We start from the raw sequence: 24,304 nt of genomic DNA, 5'->3' as shown, positions 1-24,304 counted from the left end.
ATCAATAAACCTACCAGAGATTCGCTTAAAGCGCACTCCATTTAATGAGAGACGTGGCAGCTTGCACACCTCAATTTCCCATTGTACCAGGGAATCCGTATTTGGATCTCCGTGCACGCACCAAAGGACAAATCTAATGATGATCACAGAAATATAGTTATAAATAACTATTGATATACTTTTATTTTTACTCACCGCTCGCGCTGCTCGTAGTCGCAGTTGTTCTGGTCAAGTACTTCACGAATCTTTTGCATTATCTGTTCGGGCATCAGGGGCGAAGTGGTTTTCATAGACCATGTGAATCGTAGAACCCGTGGTTTCGCTGCCTCGTCTGTAGTTGTTTGACTGAAAATATATAACCAATTTATAATATCGAAAGTCTTGCGGTCCACAGACTTTAAAGTCACAATTGTACGTCAATCACGTATGCCCTTGAAATTGCAGAGTTTTTTTCTAATCTTTCGTGTTATGTATGCCCATAAGCTTTACATTATTAAATCAAGCTGATCGATCAATGCTTTATTTTACTTTTCTCATTTTGTTTACTAATATTTAAGATGCAAGCATAGGTCAATCATAAGTTTGTCGGTAAGTCTGTTTGATGTAAATTGTTTTCCCAAATTTAATTGTTTATAAGCCAACTGAAATTCCCAGTAAATTTAACCGCACCTATTGTTTCGTGGGCAGCAAATGCAAATTGTTAATGAATAATGAAATAAAATTAAAATGCGTGTAGGGATATTCTTTTGCTCACAAATGTTTCACATCATTTATTATGGATTTATTAAATTATCAATTGTTTTAATTATGCGTTATTTCTTTGAAACTTAATATGTATAGATAACTACTGATCGAGCCACTGAAGGCGCCCGATGATAACACGATCTATAGATAATCAGCTGTACAAATAAAATGGTCACATGCACTAATGGTAATACATTGTTATTCCTTGAATTTAAGTTTAATTAGTTTTTATGTATCGCTTTGTATTGTTTTTAGTGACTACGTGGTATGCTTAAATACTAGATACGCTGCACATCTGGCTTTCTGCGCTTAGAGTTCAGCTTCTGCGCAACAGTGGGTGATTATGAATTGCAAGATCGTTAGTTGGCTGGCTGGCTGCTTGGTTGGTTGGTTGGTTGATATCTGATTGTATGATCCACGGATACAATTTAATTCAAGCTCATATCGAAATACAAAAACAGATCCATACATACATACACATACATATAAATACAAAGATCGCTAAATAAAAATTCAAGATCATCGTTACAAAATTAGCAACTTCTTTTGGTGTTTTATTGTGGTTACTATAAGATAATGATGTAGGCGAAAACACCACGCACTCTAGTTCAGTTTAGATCGGTTTAGTTGAGTTAGACTTAAGTTTATTTACTTTTTGCAGTTTTATCTCACGTTCACTTCCTCAGTGATATTATTTATTTTATTAACTATAATTGCGATACGCATTTAACATAAATATATATGTAGTTAGGTAGTACTCGTAGGTGTAATATTTAGTAGTTAATATAATCCATAATCGTGACAGTGACAGCAATAGTAGTCAGGATTCTCTCTGATTATTGCATTAATTAGATCTTGCATATCATATTTGATTTTTGTTTGTTTCGGTTTCGTTTCGTTTATTATATATTTATTTTGTATTGCCTTTTTTCTGGTCGCTCCTCGCATCGTTTTACAAACAATGAAAACAAAGGGTTTCGTAATTTCTGTTTGTGGTTGCTTTACTTTTAAATATATGTATATGTATCTTTAATTTATATAAATTTATATGTATAATTAGTTAATAATTGTAATAAAACATAGGCGTATTTGTGAAATTTCAATTAACGCAACGGAACTCAACGTTGTCGGTGTTCATTTGAAGGGGTTCGAATCGAAACCGGAATCGGAATTGAATCGAAAGCGATATCGGATCGACAACGGAAACGGGAACAGTATTGTATCCCGATCCGATCCGAGCGACCCGATTAGATTCGACCATATCTGTGTCTGTCTGTTCATATCTGAACCTCTCCGTCACGCGCGTTTACTCTAGGGGAATCGTTTGTTTCAGTTTCAGTTTTAGAACTATTAACAAGAAGTAGTTAATGCTTGTTTTGTTAATTACTGGTTTGGCCTAAAATTAAAGAAAAAATTTTAAACAAATTATTCACGGCTGGAAAAAATATTAATAATGGGTAAAACAAATACCAGAAATGAAACCAAAGAAGACAGATAAGAATAAAACGGAATAATGGTAAGTTTCATTTTTCATGTTTCTTCATAGAAAAAGAAAAGTAAACGCAATTGTTCTTCAACTGATAAGTACAGTGTACAAGGTACACTTCACATGTCTTTTTTTTTTGTCAAAGAGCATTATTGTAATTAATTGAATCATGTATTTAATAAATGAAAGAAAGAGACAAGAACAAAAGAGCCTTCCTAGCGTGAGGTGATATAATGGAAGTACATACATAGTTGTACAAAGCAAACGTGGATATACAGGATAAAAAACTACGTAATATTTATATATGCATTTTTAAGAAATCAATCGAGAATAAAACAAACTAAAGGTGTGACGGAGATTTTGAGAGCGTAGAGAGGAAGCGACAGACGTTGGCCGTTGTTTGCCGGCCAATTAGATTATGGATTCAGTTCCGTATAACACGTTTTTTGCACGTTGTCACATATGCTTGTATGTATAGTTTTGTATTTGTTTTGCACCTGAATCAGAGGCGGATTTTGAATTCGAATATTGCAATCGATGTGGTGGTTAGAGTTCCGTATTATTTCGTTTATAGTAATTGAGCAATTGATAGTCAGGCATGATAACTCGGGGCTTTGATGACACTGACACTTTAATATAGTATATCGTATATCCCGACCGAATAGCCAGTCATTCACTGTTTCTAAGGCTGAGCCACATTCAGAATATATTACACAATGTACATTTGTAAGTAGTATGGTGGTACGTATGTATGCTAACTAAATATGGGTAGGAATACAAATGTTTTAGCAATGCATTGCGAGCGTCTAAGCTATCGACCGATCCGGCATATGCACCCCACTGCCTCCCATCCTCACCGATCCAACGAACCCAACGGAACCACCACAACTTAGGGGGATTGTGAGTGCAACGGACCGATGTGGTGCATATGCTAGTTCGGGTCGTTCATAAACAAAAGTCCTGGGTGTACGTTTCATGTGTGTTAGGTGTTCGTTGTATATACATAGGGAGTACATACATTCCTTCTGAAAGTCTTTCAGTTCAACAAATGGATAAAGAAACAAAAACAGAAAAACAGAAAAGAAATTCCATATACAAAAAATGTGCAGATCATTAGTGGAAGATAAGTAACAATTTTATAATTATTAACTAGCTTTTTCGCAATAAACGAATGGGGAAACAAAATCAAAAAAATGCCCATAACACTTTTAATCACCATGCAATCGAATGCATGGTTTGAATTGGGTGGGTTATTAGTAACATTATCCTTAGAGGTCGAAAAACTTGCGCATTTGCTTAGCAGTTATGTCGGTTAATGGGAGAGCTGTCTATATTTATCTTGGAAATTAAATCTTTTCCTTTCTCTCTGTCTCTCGCTTAAGCTATCAATTTTTAAAGGAGTGCAGTTTAAGTATTTAAACAAATGTGATACTGGTGTGGGGGTGATGGGTCAAAGAAACGTTTTTGCGTAAATATCAACAGATTAGCAGTTTTAAACAACACAGAATCGCACAAAAAATGTTGTGCATATATGTTAATCTCGTTATATAGAGCCAACTGCAGTGCGAGTTAATTCTTCTAGTGCATTGCTTGTAATTTTTCAATTACGGAATTTGTCTGTCTTTAGTAATGCCCAATCTACCGGATGAAATAAATATTTTTCCGATTTTTTATACATCATCCAATAAAATATTTTCTTGGATTTGCTACTATTCTTCTATTTTGGTGTCTGTAATATCATTAACACCGAATCCTGTTTGCCTGTCCTTCCTCAGAACTAAACTCAAAAAATTATTGTCTGATATCTATTTGAAGATTTGTTGTTTAAAACGAGATTTATTAGTTATGTGCATTGATGGGCATGTCATTGCAATGCGTTTTGTAGCGATAACTTTGGGCTGGTTTCAGTGACTTTTTACGGACACTCGCCAGACAACTGTTTGCAGAATGAACTTGGTACAAAACAAAAAACATGAGCATACATACATGGTTGTATGTGCAGCAGATATGCAATAAAATGAAACAAAGAAAATATGAAACAAAATGATAAACGAGAAAAATCAAACAAACGAGATATAAATAAAAAGAAAATAATTAACACAAAATGATGAAAGAAAGAATAACAAACGAAAAATGAAAGTATCGAATTGCAGTTTGCATTTGCTTTTCTTGTAATATTCCATTAACTGAAGAAATGAATTTGGCACATTGTGATATTGAAAAGGCACTTACCGTTTGCTAAAACGTGAGGAGAGTTTGGAGAAAAAGCTCATGCGACCCGGATGGGAGGAGTCGCCGGAGGCACCGCTGGTGCCCGAGTATTCCAGCGCTGTGTTGTTTCGTGCTCTGGTTTGACCTAGGGATCGCAATGATGTTAAGGTTAGAATCAAATCGAAAATAAGCACTCGATAGTGTGTACACAAACACATACTAGAAACTAACTGATTCCTTTTTTATTATTTTTTTTTGTTTAACTAAGGTTGATACATACTAAAATACTTCAGAGTACGTACATACGGCTCCATTGTTAGGCTCAAAGTGCAACGTGATAATTTATATGATCGATATTTTGAAAAATTAAACATTTGACAACCACTTGTCCCATTGCGAAAATTTTTACAGAAAATAAACAAAATTAAGATGTCAAAAATCAATAGTTATTACGGCTAAAAGTTTATTTATGTTAGGAAGAGGTTAAACATATAATGTACATATTATTTCTATATATAAATATCGACTCAACATTTTTAGACTCCAACAAAAATATGTTTTAACTATCTAGAGATTTCTATGAAATTGCATAAAATTTGCAAACAAGTAAATAGAAAAACGACTTCTATTGTTATTTTACAATCTACTAACAATCACATTGCACTTTGTCTGGTTAACGGTTTTTTTTTAGTAGAATCGCGATAGCTGAATATAGACAGACAAATGTCAGTTTTCAATCGTTCAGTAATTTTGATCGCTATGAATAGTTTTTCATCCGTATTTCCAAACACACAAAGATATTTACAGGAGGAGCGGTGGGAGGGTTGGGTGGCCGGGCAATCGGGATCGATTCGATGTATCATGGGCAAACGTACTAATATTACGAGTCCACTTAGACAAACGTGCAGAGGGGTGCAGAATTTGATCGCGAAAATCATAAGCGATGCGATGTACAAAAACATAAAGTAACATTCAGCTAAATGGATCGATCGAGTTGATTATATAGTAACTAATCGCTTGACAACTTAAAATAAAACAAGAGGCGCGATTGGTATGCAATATGTATGGAAAATAGGTGCAGTGCGGGATACAATTGGGTTGTTTTATCGGATGCAGCATGAAAACAGTTTCAGTTTCAAAAGTAATATAAATAAAATACATTCGTTGCTCGTTAACATCAATGAATGAATTTAGCCTAGATCGGGCTTTTTTTTTGGATTTTGGGTTTTTAGTAGAAGTAGGGTGTGGATAAAATTAAATTATTATTATTAAAACTAATAAAAATAAGTGAACAGAAAACTCACCAGAGTGAAAGGTTGAACGTGATGGAACATTCCTTGGAAAGTGTCTGCTTGATTTAACAGCCGATGCCATTCTAAGTCGATCGAACAGACTATATATGTACAAGTACGATACATATACACACATAGGTATGAATGGAAATCAAATCAGTATCGAATCAGTTCGTCGGAGAGTACATTCAAATCCAATGAATCGCATTTCGGGAAACGAATATGATTTTATCAGTTTAAGATTGTTGGTTTTTTGTTTGTTTTTCCATTAAATATTTGTTGATTGTTTTTGTTTGGCAATGTGTAATCGTTTGTACAGAACCGTTCGAGCGTTCGTCACATGTTGTGTGTGAGATAATGTTTCGGTGAATGGAATGAGTAATGGGCGTTAGGAGTTGGTCATCATCATCGAATCAAATTTGGAGGTCCAAAGCGTCATTGGTAAATTGGAGGTTTTTTTTAATTTTGTGTTCGTATTTCGTAATTGAATGCGAGATCGGTTAGGGTTGGTTTTTGGGTTTTATGTAGGATGGCGGCAGGCGGGTGTAGATGGTCAGAGCAGCGCGAATCAAGCAGTTCGTTTGATTGATGTGACAAATTGATGACGTTAACCAAGGGTTTATGGTTTTGTATATTGTTTTATCGATCACGTCGCAGACATAAACAAAATGAAAAGAAAAAATAAAAATAGATCATGTAAATTTTCTTAAAAAGACAGGCACTTAAAATACGTTTCTTATAAATAAAATCAGATACGACAAACGTCAACTGTTTCGTTGGTTCTATGGACATGGACATATGCAAGAATGTAGAGTATATTGGAAAGCTTGGCAAACAAGAAGATTGGTTCCTCCAAACTACATGAAAGCGTTATATGAGACATGCGTTCGACTGGCCATCGAAATTCATGTTTTACAAGGTAATGTTCTTCAGATGGAGCGAAACTCTTGTTATTATTAGTACAAACTAATAAGCTCGTCTAAGTAAATATGTCCTAATACGGTACGCCGTTAATCGTAGAAAGTAATAGGAATTATAGTTGGAAGAAATACGCATGTAGTAGTTAAACGGTTAGATACATGGAAGTCGTACATTGGAGAGCACATAGTAATTATGTTCAGGTACAAAAGTTACAACAGCAGCACAATAACAAACTATATCAAAATGAGTTTCAAAATTTTGGTAGGTAGTAACATTAACAGTAAACGAACACACAATAATGGAAAAAATTCAATTATACTGGCGATGGTAGTAGAGTCAATAGAGTTTTACTGACAGAGACGACATGCATGAGGAAACAAACATTATAATGAGTTCTTATTTTTTAAAACTTGCTCGCAACTGTTTGGACTTTCCCAATGCGAATACGAAATAAAAAACTATTCACTTGTTTAGGGTGCAACTCCGGAACTCGACATCAGTTTACTTGGAAACCAAGAGAGCATGACTCGAGCAATAATATGTCTTGGCATCGCCGCCAATTGAATTTAAATGAATTACAAAATATGCGAAAATAGACCAACAAAATAAGAAAAATAAAACCAAACCGTACGCTAGTTGTAGATACTTAAGCAATATATCTGTTTATGGAAAGGGTCGTGTTCGCTTACTTTACTTTTAACCCAAAAATTATGTGAAAAATACGAATTAGCAATACACATCAAGTTGATTAAAAAATATTACGCTAACAATGATTGCAAGGAAATTTAAATCATTGTTTATTGGACACGCTCACGACCCTTGATTAAATGAGGCACAATAGATATCTCTTATTGTAAGATTGCATTTTTCACTCACCAAATTTGTTCGATTGGTTCGGTACGAATCCAAATTGAATTCATTTCAAACCACATTCATTTCATTATTTGCATATTCATTTTCAAATCAAATTTGTTTGATTGTCGATTCGGTTAGCAATAATTGTTGAATTGTTGGATTATTGTTGGTTTTGTTCAGGTTTTCAATTTGCATTACGAGTACGATCGAAAAGGTAGTAATAGTAGAGTAGTACAATAATTGAGCGAGCGCCGATAGGAGGACGAAGGAGATTGTTGCAGATTCAGATTCGTAGGTTGTGGTGGTGTTATTTGTAGTTGCGGATATAGAACGCCACAAAGAATGGATGTACATATGTGGTAGTGTAGTAGTTATCAAAATTAGACATTTGGTTTGTAAACAGACAATGTTCAAAATTGTAAAAAACATGAAAAGATAAGAAATTTACATTATTCAATTGATCAAATTGTTAGGTCGTTAATATTACATTGGATAATTAGATAAATACAAAACAAGGAGAACGAAACTAGGAAAGGCCAACACTATAAACTAATAGAAGAGTAAACAGTGAACAAATCAAACAAAATACCTAATAAATACTTAAAAATACAAGTATATATATAGATGTCAACTATATAGCAAAACGACCAACGATGGGCTCAATCCGAGGTCAAACTTATAAATAATTTGCCCTAACCTTCTCAGGAATATCTCAAGCTGCGAAACAAACATTAAAACATATCGATTTATCATAGCCAAGATGTTACTTATCACGCACAGTACAAATACATCTAGGGAGCTAAAAACGTTTAGATCCTTTAAATTTTTTAATATTTTATATAAAGGGGCTAAAACACTGAACATTTATTATTTACTTTGGAATACAATTTTAATTCAGGGATAAATATTCTATAAATATTCTTCTAGTAAATTTAAAAAAATGCCAACTCAGTGCACTTTTATTTTAGTTTCGAAATATCCGAAAATGATTTTTAAGAAGATATATGTGTATGAAAGTGCTTGTTTGGTTGTTTTTTGTTTCAAGATGGCGGGTCTAAACAGGTCATTGTGACTGATACTGAGGCGAGGATGATTCATGGAGATGATTCGGTGAAATGATTTTTGAGAAATGCACATTAATTCTCCCAAACAAATAAAATGCCAGCCAATATTTAAAATTATAAGGAAGAAACCGAAAGCAGTTGAATTTCAAATAATCCGGTAATCAAACTAACAGAATTTGGTTTGTTTGGTTGTTGCGTTTTTTTGTTAATTACTCAAGTGTATACCTCGTTCCGAGCGGGTCATTCGAGACCGAGACGCATCCGTCTGCAGAGGGGCGAGGGCTCGAGACAGACGCGCTTTTGGTATGACCTTTCCCAGCGGGAGCTGCCGATCCACTGCTGGTAATGTGCATGTTTGAGGTTTAGGCCGAAAAGTGGTAGAATCGTAATCGTAATTATGACTTGGTTTTGAAATTGTTTGGTAAGAGTTTCGGTTTTTAATAGAACCAAATGAAATGAATGTGAAAATAAAAAAAAGGAATTTTTGAATGTGCCAACGGCACGGCAACTAAATATAACTCAACTGTGCGTGACTATATACAATAAAATGCCGTTCGTATTCACGTGGAATATTTGAACGATCTCCTCTACATCTCTGTATTGATGGGAGTGTAAGCTGTTGCGATAACTAGATGCTCTCTAACCTCCGGATACGATCAAATTTGACAGATCGTTTTGCGTGCGAACCAAAGGCAAATAATATAAATTTGTGGCAGGCTCCACAGCTACCGACTGACCGAACAACTAAATAAGCCTGCCAAACGGGGAATGTGATGCAAAAAATAACCGGGTATTTCGTACAGCAGTTTAAGTTTCAAGCTAGCACTTATATCGTCAGTAGACGATACGCTAACAGAACTAGCACAACTTTCACGTACTTTGTCTCTGCAGGAATAACATTGGTTTTCTCCGTCGACGAAGTCTTTTCATACAGCGTGGTGGAGCGGCGTGGAATGATGCCACTTGTGCCGCTGACCGTGCGATTGCCGTTCGTCGGGTCGTACTTCGTTGCCGTTCGCGGCTTGGCGGGACTGTTCAGTGCTGTAAATGAAGTGCTCAAATGAAGTAATGTTCTCAATATAATCATCGGGTTATCACTTACTGGTGTCTGCCGTGGTGAGCATCTTTTGGGTGGCCGAAGCGGGCCTCTGATTTTGAGCGGCCAGTCGCGCTGTATTCTCCTTAATTGTAGCCGAGTCAATGGTGTTCTGACGCTTGAAGTTGCTGCCACTGCCGAGTAATTAGAAGCTTTATTATAATATAACATATTCTTATACGCTACTTACACTGATGCTCGATCCGCCGCTGACCCTGCAGCATTGTAATTATTGCTTGGATTTACCGCACCCACAGCTCCCGTGGCAGCCGCCACTGTTGCTGCCGCATTTGTCGGTCCAACACCTGTAATTAAATGTAAACCAATTAAATAAATTAGGTACTCTTTGGTATTGACACAAAATTTGGGACGAGTAACAAATATCTTAGGCGGAATCCATATTTAGATTTCCATGATGACTTAACAAACATAATTTTATAGCAAGACTACTGTTTTTTTTAATCTGGATTTCTTTGCTTTCACTTGCGTTTCAAATCTGCTTTAATAAGTCACACGAGGAATATAATTTACTTCAATTTAAATATTTGTTTATATCTTACAATATTTTATAAAATCTAATTTTATCTATTCGCTCATTTAAACACAACATCTTGTTTCAAATTCCGTCAATCAAAAATAATAAATAGAATACATCACAACATTAATGTTCAGTGTTGATTATCTTGCAATCGATTAGTAGTTTTTTTGAAAAAGGTTAGACTAATACTATTAATTTCATTGGCTTTCTAAAATAGTTTGAATATGGCCAGTTAATGTTTCTAAATTCTGGATGTCCGACCAAAAGATTTGTTACTGTTAATAAATTATAGGAAAACCGTTAGCCCCAAAGCGGGACTTACGCAATGTTTCCGCACCGGACGAGGCTCTGCGACTTGGTTTCGTGCTGGACGCCGATATGCTCCTGTGGACGCCTCTGTGAGTGGGACTCTGCACACTCGCACTGCCAGCATTGGCATCGTTGCCCGAAATGTTGCGCAGCGAGAGCGATGAACCGGATCGCGATCCGTCACTTTCCGGCTGCGTGGGATAAAGACTCTTTTTAGTACTTGTTCCGGTCCGAATGTAAGGGCATTCCGATAAACAAACTTACGTCTGTGCTCTTGCGTCCCAGCAGTAAATACGTGGCAAAAACATCGTCGTAGCGCACCTGGGAGAGCGAAGCCTCGATCTCTGACCGATTGTAGCCCATCGCGACTAGAGCTTCTAAGCATCGCGATGCGGAAATGACAAACAGTTTGGTTGTAAGTGGGTGATGTTTATGGACATTCAATCGACATTTTAATACGATTAGATAACGCATGCAAATTCATTACAGTTACATTATATATTCGGCTATGGGGTCGCCGATACTCGAACCGATATGGTACAATTTGGAGTAGCCGGAATTGTGTGTTCTCTTGCCGTCAATTGAACAATTGGCCGTAAGAACTAGGTAATTATGTATTTAAATCATGCAACTAGCGAAATTAAATTATACAATTATCATCGCCGTGACAGGACCCAAACCGGATGCAATTTTAGCTTTATATTTAAATTGGAACGCGACGACTTGAATTAAAAGAAGTAAACTTCTCAGAGAACCCAATTTATTTCTCTTATTTATGTGCACATACCGAAAGTTATTTACACAGGCAACATAGAAATAGGAAAACCAAGAAAAAAAACACAAGAAAATAAAATCAAAATTTGATTTCCCTTGGCTGGCTGTTCAAGATTTTTAAATATTTGAGATTATCCGTTCTCTTGAGCCGGTTTGATATCTGAAGTATTTTCCTGGACGGCCTGTTTGTTCGATTTGCGGACAGAAAGTGAGAAAGAGAATAAAGAGTTGGGGGTTAATGCGGAACTTTGGGCGACGACCGTTAACGTGTCCACTACACGGATTGCATACATTTTTGGGTGGAACCTTCCGCTCGTCGATCAGAAAGTTCACCATCAACATCAAGTTGTACGCACTACGCCGAATCGAGAGCGAATTCTTGACACCGGTTTGTGACCCCGCAGCTATGTGAGAATTTACAAACGAAATACCATAAAGGCATGTATATTTAAATTACAAACAAAAGGATAACACAACACTAGGAAATCCCAATAAAAGGAAGTCCGTGAGCAACATTGAACTACAAAATCAAAGCAACATGTTGATAAAGAAAGAGTTAAAAAAAAATATATTAATAGTATTACATATAAAATGCAAAGATAGAGAACAATATAACGAAACAAGCAATTGGCAGGCAAAACTCCAGTCCACACACAATTCGTTAATAATATTAGTAATGAATTTTGTATACAGTACCCGTCTTACCTATCCGCTTGGGATCGGCTAAATCGGCTTTGGGCTCAATGTAGGGCTTGAGTTCGTCCTCCTCAAACCCCATGTTCATCCACTTGTCGCCCATGATTGTTTCAAGACTAGCACGCTTTGCGGGATTCAGTACTAAGAATTTGCGGAGCAAGTTTTCGCAGTCAGTCGACATATAGAAGGGAATTCTGACGGGATAATAAGGGTCGTTTATTTCCTTTCATCACAAATTTATCTTGCAACGTATACCTATATTTGCCTCTGAGCACGCGTTCGCGCAGCTCCCTTAAGGTGGAGCCATCGAAGGGCAGGGAACCGCTCACTAACGTATACAGGATGACGCCCAGCGACCATACATCGACCTCCGGCCCGTCGTACTTTTTGCCCTGAAACAGTTCCGGAGCTGCGTACGGCGGACTACCGCAGAACGTGTCCAGCTTTGAGCCGGGCGTGAACTCGTTCGAAAAGCCAAAATCAGCGATTTTGATGTTCAGTTCGCTGTCCAGCAAAAGGTTTTCAGCTTTTAAGTCCCTGTTTAAAAATATTATATTAGTTTTAGCTTACATATTAAATCAATAGAAAATAAATTGTTATTAAATGTTATGAATATAGTTTTCTCAAATAATCATCTTAATTTAATTGATATGTCTTTTTTTAATTATTTAATGTATTACTATCACCTGTGTATTATTCTTTTCTGATGACAGTATTGCACGGCTGAGACGATTTGTCGAAACTTGACACGCGCCTCCTTCTCCTTCATACGTCCGTGTAGAACCAGATAGTCGAAGACCTCACCACCTGACGCGTACTCCATGATTAAATATAGCGTTTTCTCAGTTTCGATTACTTGAAACAATTTAACTATGTTGGGGTGATCCAGCATCTTCATTATTCTAACCTGTGGGCAGAGGGGTATTAGTCCCTGGGTCAATGTTTTATTAAAAGCTAAACAAACCTCTCTGAAGAGTTTCTGTAGTGACCCAGGATTGAGTTGGGTCTTGTCAATTATCTTGATGGCCACCTCCTTGCCAGTGGGCAGGTGTTTCGCTAGTTTCACCTTAGCGAAATTTCCCTTTCCGATCGTCTTTATGAGTTTATATTTGCCAATGTGCTCCTCCGTAGCGCGCCATCGCATGGGAGCACTACTCCGCATCTGCATGTTAGGCGAACCCTGCAAAAGGCGTAAGGATAAGTAAAAATAGCTTTTAATAGTGGTTGTCAGGGAATGGTGTACGTGGTCAAAGTTCTAAAGTTCCCCAAATGTTACCCTAATCAAAAAACTTGTAAATGTTGAATGGAGATTTGGGTGGCTGACACTTAGCATTTGTATTGAGATGAAATACTGTGACTTTGAACCTGTAATTGATGTCACTTTTAACTACATTTATAGAAATGTTTCCCTTGAGAATGGTCAAAGGCATAATTAATTGATACTAATCTGAGTCCGATTAAAGTTATATTAAAAATTGAGAAGAATGGAACTCCTGCAAATTAAAGGTTTACCTGTGCAGCATTGTTGCTGTAAACATTGCTGCGGTTCGTCACCGCGCTGGGAACGTGGCCAGTGCGGTGATGTCCCACAGGCGGGACAGCTGACACTGAGCCGGATTCGGATCCATGTCCCGAAGTGGACCTTGGAACCACGCTGGCTCGTGTGGAGCTGGTCACCGGTTCTGCTCGGCTGGAGTTGTACGGCGGAATGGGCGCCACAATCGGCCGCTCTGAGCGCCTCTTCGCGCTGGCAGAACTGTGTCCGGCTGCCGAAGCGCCAGATGCTCCTGATGAGGCGGCGTGACGGTGTGAGGACTTCTGAGCCAGCAGAGCTTCAAATTGTCTCAAATTCTCCTCACGTCTCTTGGACGCCGATATGGTGGTGGCCGTTAGTTTGGACGGAGCCACTCCATCGACCACGCTGCTGCTGCTTCCGCCACGACTGGTCGAGGCGGAGTTTGACGAAGTGGAGGAGGAGCTTCTGGCCGCCGGAGTGGGTGCGGTACCGGCTGGACGCCAAACCGCCGGCTGCTTTTCGTCCTGCAAGTTCTGCTTTTGCTTCAGAGTGGCCCGCATGGCCAGCACCGTATCGTTATTCTTTGTATCCGAGGCAGTACGTGCCAGTTTGGCTTTCACAGCGTTTGCTCCGTTTGAGGCTGCAGTTGAATTCTTGGAATAAGCGCCGATCGAGTTACGTCCATCGCTCCCACGCTGAAATTCCGATAGCATCAGCTCGTTGCTCTCGTCCAGTTCGCCTGCCCGCCTGCCGCCTAAGTACTGGAAATCATTTTCCGAGGACATGTCGCTAATACCCGGTCGAAGCAGATTTTCTGTTTCGCCATATCGTTTGCTCTGCTTCCGCTTAATCTCCAGCTTCATTACGTCCATCGAAGATTGGGATTGCTGTTGGTTTTGCTGCTGTTGCTTGAAGCTCTCCTCCACGTTGTGGATGTGCTTCTCGATGGAGCCGAGGGCAAAGGACACCCCGGCATCGTCCTCGGTGGACAGGAGGCTGCGAGGCACTGTCTTCTGGCGCTCCGTGGGCTTGGGATGTGGCTGCAGAGTGGGCAGGGCCGATACGGCAATCCTGGGCAGAGGAGTCGCCTGCACATTGCGTCGCCTCAGCTCCACAATGCTATCATCGTCGATGGCTCCTTCGAGATCCTTGCTGGCAAGATTTGTTTGGTGCAGATCTATTTCCGTTTCCGGCAATTTTTCACAGCTATTGTTGTTGTTATTATTTTGGTTGCTAGAGGGCGCCACACTAAGCTTGGGCGGTGCAGGTGCCGCCCCCTTGCGGGCGGCATACAAACGCACACTCTTCCTGGTGGCATCGCCGCGGTTCAAGTCAGGTGTTGTGGTAGTGGTGGCCTCCATTGCTCCTCCGTTTTGCTTTTGGTTTCGGTTTCTCTGTGTTTTTTTCTCTTTTTTGTCGTGGCACTACCTTTGCTTGTGTGTGTGTATTGGTGCACAAGTACTTGTTGCTCGGAGAGATCGCAACTTTTTCTTTTTATATATTTTTTAACTGGCACTTGGCATAAATTTATTGTTCTTACACTGTGAGTTTTGAAAAATTATTAAACTTGTGATTTTGCTTTGCCACCGAAAATCGGAAGTACAATGCAGCTCAGCCCGAAAGGGAACTGCATGAGTGTGCTTACATTGGGCTTTCTAAATTCTCAACGCAGCTCTTGTTTGTTTTTTTTTTGTCGCCTAACCAACACACAAGTCGCAGTTGTTGCGCATTAAAACCTCGAAAATGAATTAAACACACAGCCAGCTAAAGGCAGCAACTTCCATTTATATATGTAAGTATATGGGCGGAGGGGGAGAGTGTGTGTGTGATATTTACGACAACAGGCGGACAAGAGCTAATCTGTCTCCCCGGTGACACTGAAATAAACACACGGGAAAGCGGGGGAGCGAGCGGGAGGCCAATATACCTACACACCTCTATCCAACGAAAGAGAGTGCGCGAGAGAGCACTCACCTACGCTCCCGCACACACACACCTGTGGTGGAGGTGAGCTCTTGTGCTCTGTGCGTGTGTTTGTTTTCCATCGCTCTTTTCTACTTCTACTGCTGTTGCACAAGGCTCAGCTGAGATGCTCTCTCCCTCTCTCTCGCCCTCTCACTCACCCGTGTGTGTGTCACGCTTTTCCTGCCCTCTGCCCCACCCCCTCCCACACTCTCTTTTCTGTTTTATGATTCATTTGCCTTTTCGCTATTTTCCTTTGTTGCTTTAATTACTGTCTAAATAGTTACGATGTGGAGATCTACAAGTATCTGAACAATTCGTTCGTACGCTCGTTAGTTGGCTGGTTTTATTTCATTTTTTGTAGCTGCTTCAGTGAGCAAAGCGAAAAGCTCCAATGCACACACACACACAAACGCGCGCACACACACTAAGGCAAATGAACTACTTTTAGACAATTGAGCCGACTTTTTCACTGCTGAAAAAACACAGTTAGCTTATATACACTGGGTGTTTGAGAGTGTGTGGGTATTTTTCTTATTTATCACTTAAGCTATAAAAAAAAATCACATTTCGCGCGAATCCCGATTATTAAAGGTTCGTTTTCGTTGGCCGGAGGAGTTCTTTAGCCGCGCGCTTATCTTATCGGTGAGGCACGCGGCTTTCGCAATTTTTCGCACTCGCTTTACGTGGGGGTATTAGATTATAGCTTTTGTTGGCTCCTCTGTAACTCTGACGTAAACGCCGCCGACGACTACATTTACAAAACGCAGAAGACACCGAAAAAACACCAAAAACACAGCTAAAGCAATAGCAACAGAAACAGAAACAGCTCAGCAGCCAAAGAGCCACTTGGCCACTCAGCAACTGGAACTGGAGTGCCGGAGAGCGAGAGCGCGGAGTATTCCAAAGCACGGAATCGGACTGAGCAGCGACGTCAACTGCGGCAGAGCCGTCGGCCTTAATACACCAACACAGCACACACACTGACACATGGGCGATCAGTGGGCAGCTCTCTCCACTGCACTATGGGGAATTTGCCCGATTTTTTGGAATAAATGTATTTTTTAAAAGTGTGCCGATTTCCTTTTTTTTTTTTGTAATGTATTAAGAAAACATCAAGCTGTTTGGTAACATACCGCAAATGTTAACTTAAAAGTCTAGTATTTAAATACCAACTGTTAGAGTCAGCTGTTGCAAGCGCACATGGTTTGTTTACATTTTGCTTAACTTTGAAGCTCACTTTCAAATCATTATCTCTGCAACAAAATGACGTAAGACAGTCAAATTTGAAATTATTACCAATTCTCAATGTATGTTCTGTGTAAAAATACTTATACATTGCTTAATATGTGCGTCCAATTTTAACAATTTGTAAATGTAGCAGGTGATGTTTTCGTTTGGGTTTTGGAAAGAAAGTTAAACTTTCAATAGAGTTTTACAAAAATGTTTAACTTTGTTCAGTAAGTGTCTTTATCCATGTTGTAGAGTGATTAATTGCGAATTCAGAACATATTGTCTCATCGTGCGCTTCGTGCGACTTTTCGCGTAATTTCATTTTTAAGAAACCAATTTCTTGATCAAAAACGCAGCCCTGCTGGAAGTTTTGCATAAGCAAAAGGGTCTTCGAGAAAAAAAAATGGCGAATTCACTTTTGTTAGCAAGCAAGTTGATCCCACAGTGGAATCTCCAACTTTACAGATGTTTTTCAGAGAGCCGTGGTTACTTCAGACCCCATCATTTCATCAATGAATTTGAAGAAGCGCGTCCGAAAACATGAGCTGCTTGCTCTTTCACCAAAAGTCATTTAATTGTAATTATGCGAATATGAACCTGGAGACGAGTCTCTAGATGTTGATAATTATGAAAATGAAAACGACTATGATTTTTTTAAATTAAAAATTAAGAGCATATAGAGCTAAATTTGTTATAAAAAATATAAAAAATTGGGTTTGGGGGGGGTATACTTTCACTTTTCCAACAGGTGTGTATAGGTATGTAGAACACTATAAAAAAACCTCACTGAAATATGTTACATAGTTCGCGAGTTATTAATTTATTCCAAAAAATCGGGCAAATTCCCCATAGTGCACTGGTGGAGCACCACCACCACTATCACAGAGTGTATCTGTGTTGCTAGTTCTCCCACAAAGAGAAGCCCCGTTTGGAGCCCAAAGGTTTGTAAGAGTGTGCGTGCAAGTTCCACTGATATCACCTGAGCGTAACGCTGGGAAAGAAAATGTTAACTGTGTTTGCTGACAGAGATTAGCGTTCTGCGCATGTGCGCAATATACAAGTTCCCCAAGTTACGCAAAGCGCTTCTTCCCTGTTTCACACATATATAGTATATCAATACGACACCTTCTCTTGTCTATCAAAGTCAAGTTTCCGGTTTTAAATAACCCTAATAGAGTTCCCAAAGTAAACCGCTTGTTTCCTTCTTTATTATAAAATTATCAGCTTGGTATCAAAACTAAAAGAGACCTTTATGTAAGTGCTAAGGTAACGTTACCACATGAAGACCATAAAGTTACAAATCATGCCCCAAGTTAAGCTAAGAGTTTCTTTACTGTTTCATACACATAAAAAATCGATCAGTGACCTTCAATTTCCACTGTTAACTTCGTAACGAGTTGGGGGATCTTCTTTCCTATTTAATAGTATTACTTTCAGTATGGTTTCAAAATCAAGGACGGGCTTTGTGTAAGAACTGAAAAAGTATAAGCTTAAAATCAAACAATAATTTAGTAGTTCACTAACTAAGCGCTGCTAAACTCTAAAAAATCTAGGGTTATATTGTTAAACAAATATGGATTAAATAAAACTATTTTTTATTAGTTGTAATACGGAATACTAACGAACTCATATACTAAATTCTTCTCAACTTGCATCACAAATTTTATAAATACAACATTTCTAAGATAAAGTTTCTTTTATTCAACTTAAATCCAATCTAAGCACGAAAAATCTATAAAAGATCGGTTTCCTCTTTCTAGAATAACAACAAAAATAAAAAAATTGGTTTGGCAATTACTACAAGAGATTGAATTGATTGCTAAAGCAAATGTCTTTTAACAAACAATAATTCCCTCAAAGGTTACTAATACTCTTACAAACTAATTAAAAATTTTAATATTCTGAAAATTTAACTTTTAGATAATTTAAGATACGTTTGTAAGACCTTGCAATTTGTTCTGAAAACATGAGTCATCAGATGCAGATCTAGCTATCTATGTAACGCAGAATTTACAAGGGATAAGGGAACTGATTGTGAACTATTTTCGACCGAATTCAGTGGAATTTGTAAATAAACAGAATGAAATACAAAATGCAACTGATGCAACAGGACCCAACCACAAAAGGTAATATTATATATGCAAATAAACAAGTCAGCAAACAGATAAATTATTCCGACGCTGTTAGATAACAGAAACTGTCTCCTATATATTTGATATATTGGATCATTCTGTTAATTTTCAGTATGCCAAGTCAAGTTGGGTTTAATTAACTACTACGAGGTATCTGGAAGCCGAGCCGGTGAAACATGTCCGTATTAATTAAGCTAATTGAATAACTTGCAGCTTAATCTACATTAAAACAAGACAACGAGATTTCAGTCAAGCCTTTCAAATCCAAACAAAAACATTAGAGATAGAATTCCAAGTTTCGCATGCTTGCTGACAGCAGGGAAGTGTAATGAGGTCAACTATTATGAACTTGTCCCCTACAATGCTTTGAAACCTCGAATCAGAAAAATTGAACCCACTCCCTTAATCTATTAACGTTAAGCATTATGTCTCTATATCAGGTGTGCAATCAGACTGAAAATATTTTAGATTCCATGTGGATTATGAGGAATCAATTTGTGGGGTAACAAAAATCTGAAATAAAACAAAATCCGTAATCAAAATAATATAAATCGTAAATCATTCGATTGTGGAAAACAAAACCAAAACCGTAACAGATACAGACAACAACGAAACAGCGATTACGATTAGGTTGAATGGAAAAGTGGTAGGGACGAAAACAGGCAACACGACAACATCAAAAAATTCGCAATGTTTATAGATGAGTTGGTGAGTGTGACTGACGACAAGCTTTATGGCTCTGAAGAGGGAATAAATCACAACAAATATAGCCCTAGAGCTCTGGCCAAACAACAGCCAGCAAGGTGTTTATTTTATTTCTGGTAAACTCTCTAGAAAACCCTAAAACCCTGCCTGCGCCCAAAGATAATGATCCTTTCGATCCAAAACATGGATTTAATCAAACCACATATTTGTATAATTACTATACTCCATTATCTGTTTATCGTGCATAATAACCATTAATACATACCCTCGAGGTGCGTGCCTTTTCACTGGATGATTCCTTGGCCTTGGGCCTTTCCGCTTTGCTGGTGGCCACAATGGGCAACCCTCCGTTCTCGATCATCGTCACCACGATCTTGTTGTTTCGACTGCTTACGGTGCCACCACCTGTTGCATAGGATGAGTTCCCCGCCGCTGAAGCTGCGTTGGTGGCCGCTAGATTTTTCTGCCGCATGGCATTCGAAAGCCGCTGTTTCCGCTCCGCCCGAGCCTCCTCCTTTTCCCGCTGCAACTTGGCAATTGTGGCGGGTGTGTGGCTCTTGGAGCGCTTGAGAAACCTCATCAGCTGACTCTTTACATTTGTGGCGGTGCTGCCATTTCTCTCGCTAGTGGCATCACCAATTTCTTCGGCCCTACTGGATCTTCGGGATATTTGGGCCTTGGTGGGCACCTCCAGCCGACGGAAGACACCATCGGCCATCCGCACAAAACAGCCCTCGGACATCTTGTGAAAGGAATCCGATGGCAGCTTATGGAAATCACCATTTGGACTGCGATAGTAGCAGTGATCTGTGCGATGATACCCATCGCCCAAAATATTAAACTCATTGCGTCCCTCCTTGGGCGCCACTATCGCAGTGGAAGCAGAAGATTCGGCAGCCAGGTCGTCAGTCTTGGCACTGCGATCCACTGGGAGTTGAAAGGCCATTAGCTGGGTGGTGCTACTACTGCTGCCGCCCGCTGCATCCTCTAATGTAATGGGCAGGGCACTGCCGGAGGTTCCCTGGCCAGTATTAATAGGTTTTAGCTCACTAATCGTCACTGGACGACGTTCCGGATTCTTGCGCATTATACTGCCATTGCGCAAAAGTGAGTCTCGCAACAGGGAGAGCTCATCCTTGCGCAATGGCTGCACTAATGTGGTGTAATGCTTCGAAGACGTCGATTTGCGAGTGGAGGTTCGCCGATTTCCAAATTGTGGGGCCAGTTGTTGTTCCTCCTTGTTGTTGTTATTGTGGTGCGTCTGCCGGTGACTTGAAGTCTGGCCCATGGTGTGTACTTTGGCGGTTTTGGTGGGTGGTGCGGTCGGTTTGGTTGGAGTACCTGCGTTCTCGTCGTGGCTCGTTGTTCACGGTATACGGATTATTGGCCCAGTTGCAACGAAACTGTGACACATGTTCCCTCGTTCTTCACGTTGGCAATTATCACAGCGATGTTCATGTATAAACATTGGGAGCCCTGAGTGCGCGGGTGTTTGTATACATATAAAATTATGAATAAATTTTGTTCGTTTTGTGTGGCACAATCACAATTCAGGCGCAGCTTGGTCGGCGCTTTTATTTCCAGAAGTCCATCGTTTTTAATTCTATTAGAGCACAATGAGTGAGCTTTGAAGACGCAGTAAAAGTCACAGACTCAGTCACTAAATTTCAATCGCAGTCACAGCGCAGCTATTATAGAGCACTTTTATTTTTTGTTTTGATGCACAGAGCTCATCCATATTATCAAAATGGATTATCATATTTGTTGAACGCAAAACAAACATTATATTTTTTTAAAAATCGTTGAATTATATAATTTGTTTTACATTTTATCGACTTTATGTGGCCAATAAAAGAAAGTCTTTTAAATAAAAGGCACACAAAACTGAATTTGATAACTTTCTTTTTCAGTTATCAGATACAGGGCAATCTTAGAACACAATTAAAGTTGTTCTTTTATTTTTCGTTATCTAATGTTAAAAAAAAGTTTGTCTTGATAGCTAGTTTTGGATTTTAACGAATAGTCCAAAAGTAGGATAACAACTTTGATAAATTTAACTCTGTGCACAAGTAATGGGTTATCTTTCTGTTTGTAGATCTGGTATATTTGTAAATTTGTTGCTTACTTGAAACTAGGTGGGGAGGTAAAAAGAAAGGTGGGTGGTAGTTTTGGATAGAAACAATCGCTCTTATCAGTTATCGCACTTTACACATCTCACTGTGTGTGTGTTTGTGTCTGCTTTTGTGGACATAAGACACTTGCGATAAGCTCCACACTCGTTCCAACTGGGCTTGCGAGTGTGTATGACTATGGATTGTGGATCGTAAGCCTTGGCACGCCCGATACAGATACGCAGATACACAGATAGTAGATGACCAGCAACAACAATCATAAACGTTAAAGAGACAACGATGAAGCCCCATACATTGCTATTGCTATTTCTGTGATTCCCTCTCGCTCTCTCTTTTGTTGTTGCTGTTCTTCTGCTAGTTACCTCGTTTAAGCGTTACTTACACACACACTAGCAAATACTTAGACTGTTGCTTTTGCGCGTGTGTGTTTGGGTAGGAATTTGTTCATTTTTCCTTTTCATTCCGCTTTCGTTCTTTTCGCTTGCACTACTACTGTTTTCCTTTTTTTCATTTCTTGTTATACTTGTACTTTATAATTAAATTAACTTATCACCCGCAATTGGCTCATTTCTCAATGTATCTGCGAGATGAATTGGTTGTGGCTCAAAAAAAGCTGGATATATTTCACTGGAACTGCAACACACACATATACACAGCCAAACCAGGCTGGAAATTTTTAAATTAAACAATATTTAACCGAATTTATTTATAAACACACGTGCGTGTGTACTAAGTATTTAGAGAGTGCGACTGTGATTGTGACTGTGACTTTTTCTACGTCAATTTGGTTTATTTTAAGCTGCGTACTCATGCCCTTGATTTCATTCTAAGCTCTCGTTGATCAGATTAGCTAGTGACGTTTATTATCGCGGATGTTGTAACGCCTGGGATTAGGATTACAATCAAATACTGCGCTCTAGTTTTTTGCAATCTCTTCGCTTTTCTTCGCTGTTTTTCTTTGCTTTTTTTTTGTATTGTTTTGACGTAACGCCCTTGTGCTTGTGCGATAATAACTGGTCACAATGGCGAATTAAAAATTGAAAGAAAAAAAAAACAATACCCGGAGTCAACTCATCGCGGGGCGATAACGATACAGCTATAGCTACTACGGCAAAACGATATCGGCGGAGAGCGACGGATAATGACAACAGAAACAGCGCGACGGTGACCACACGAATGAAGTGGAACTTAATACTAAAACAAGCTTTCGACCATCGCTATATGCTGGCTGCCATTGTGGCTGTGGAATGTAATTGTGGATGTGGCGAGCGCGAGCTTGGCATTTTCGCCAAAGTTCTGCGTCTGGGAAGGTCGTTGTTGTTGCTGTTATTATTTTGTTGTTGTTGTATCTACTCCAAGACAACGACGACACACCCTATAAATCGTATGCAATCTGCAGGTAAATGCAGGTGATTCATAACCACACAAACGCGTAGGCACACACACATGCCCACCGAAAAACTGGTAGGAACAACAACACTCATTGCTCACCAAACATTGAGAAACTTTAAAGCGACGAAGAGAGAACTCGGAAGAGCTTTGGCAAAGGGATCTCCATATAAGTTTTGGAACTCGACCGCAAGCCGAGCTTGGATTCTACAAAATTACCATGTGGAAACAAAAACAATAATAACCAACTCAGCATAAATTGAGAAACCCACAATGAAGAATTTGAGATTTATCCACAATAAATAATGGAAAGATTTTATAATTCCTCTGCGAGAAATCTTTAAAAAGATCTACATTTAGAAATTCAGATATAAACAATATATGGTTTCTTATTAAAAGAAAGTAACAGAAAAAGTTCAATATTGGTTTCCAAAATTAAAAGCTTTTTGTAGTTACTTTATACATTTACTCCAAAATCTAAATCGAATCTTGAAGAGATACTTAAAAAGCAACTAGAAACCTCAAAATCTCTATACAATTCAGAGAATCCAGAAAATTTGTATCAATGAAAAATGAAGACCTAGCCTTATATTCAAAATATAAAAGAAAAAGAATATCCCATCAAGCTGTTTGTCTAGTCCCAGAACGTAAAGTGCTAACGATAATATACAAGTGCTGTTGGTTGAGATTTTTATAAGTCACTCACGATTCCACACCTAACATCCACAACGGCAACTAGTTAAGCTTATTTACCTACACCACGTTAACTATTCAAGTGTACGTCGGATAAAGGCATACACACGCTCTCAGAAAAATATTTCAAATCAAAACAGTTATATGTTTGTGCGAAGAGAAGTGGGGATCCCATGGATTTGGCTTAGACAACAAAGGGAAAGACTGAGAGAAAAAAAAAGAGAGCCAGAATAATGAGTTGTGATTATCGAGAATGGTTTAAAATACTATAATTGCATTTCTGAATGGAAGTAGTCAGCTGTATTGACTCAGCCTTTTCGTCTTTCGAATGAAGCAAAGTCCACATCATTTTAAGATACTTTGAAACATGTTGTGGTTACCAATTAGCAAGCACCCAAGACTTTTGTTGCTTTCCATTAGCAAGCGAGAATTTATCTTAAATTAGAGCTTTACCACCCACACTAACTGAAGTATTATAAAATCATTCTGAAAGTATCCTAAATTTACCTCGTTCTATTTGAGTAATTCTTTACGATTTGGGACCCAAATAAAGTAC

General features: G+C 38.7%; 1 protein-coding gene across 24 annotated transcripts in view; it reads right to left on the bottom strand.

Moving 5' to 3' along the window:
- Window positions 1-24,304, bottom strand: part of LOC108050765 (MAP/microtubule affinity-regulating kinase 3) — a 32,019-nt gene that overhangs the window by 2,458 nt on the left and 5,257 nt on the right. The window contains exons 1-16 of one of the 24 annotated variants that reach the window (XM_017132620.2): window positions 22,727-22,845; window positions 19,800-21,137; window positions 12,951-13,166; window positions 12,673-12,893; window positions 12,242-12,523; window positions 11,987-12,180; window positions 10,781-10,893; window positions 10,530-10,707; window positions 9,860-9,974; window positions 9,676-9,803; window positions 9,452-9,614; window positions 8,799-8,912; window positions 5,746-5,834; window positions 4,463-4,586; window positions 196-345; window positions 15-133 (exon numbers count right to left, since the gene is read on the bottom strand). In XM_017132620.2, the coding sequence (XP_016988109.2) occupies window positions 15-133; window positions 196-345; window positions 4,463-4,586; window positions 5,746-5,834; window positions 8,799-8,912; window positions 9,452-9,614; window positions 9,676-9,803; window positions 9,860-9,974; window positions 10,530-10,707; window positions 10,781-10,893; window positions 11,987-12,180; window positions 12,242-12,523; window positions 12,673-12,893; window positions 12,951-13,166; window positions 19,800-20,822 (3,229 nt within the window). In that variant the 5' untranslated portion in view covers window positions 20,823-21,137; window positions 22,727-22,845. Of the gene's footprint in view, window positions 1-14; window positions 134-195; window positions 346-739; window positions 2,141-4,462; window positions 4,587-5,745; window positions 5,835-8,798; window positions 8,913-9,451; window positions 9,615-9,675; window positions 9,804-9,859; window positions 9,975-10,529; window positions 10,708-10,780; window positions 10,894-11,986; window positions 12,181-12,241; window positions 12,524-12,672; window positions 12,894-12,950; window positions 13,167-13,498; window positions 15,044-15,909; window positions 16,453-17,451; window positions 19,343-19,799; window positions 21,138-22,473; window positions 23,014-24,304 lie in introns of those variants that run through there. The other 23 variants (XM_017132619.2, XM_017132621.2, XM_017132603.2 and 20 more) reach the window with 23 other exon arrangements.

The sequence above is a fragment of the Drosophila rhopaloa genome, unplaced genomic scaffold (assembly GCF_018152115.1).
Source record: "Drosophila rhopaloa isolate 14029-0021.01 unplaced genomic scaffold, ASM1815211v1 contig_115, whole genome shotgun sequence".
NCBI lineage: Eukaryota > Metazoa > Arthropoda > Insecta > Diptera > Drosophilidae > Drosophila > Drosophila rhopaloa.
This window is presented reverse-complemented; position numbering and strand designations above follow the sequence as displayed.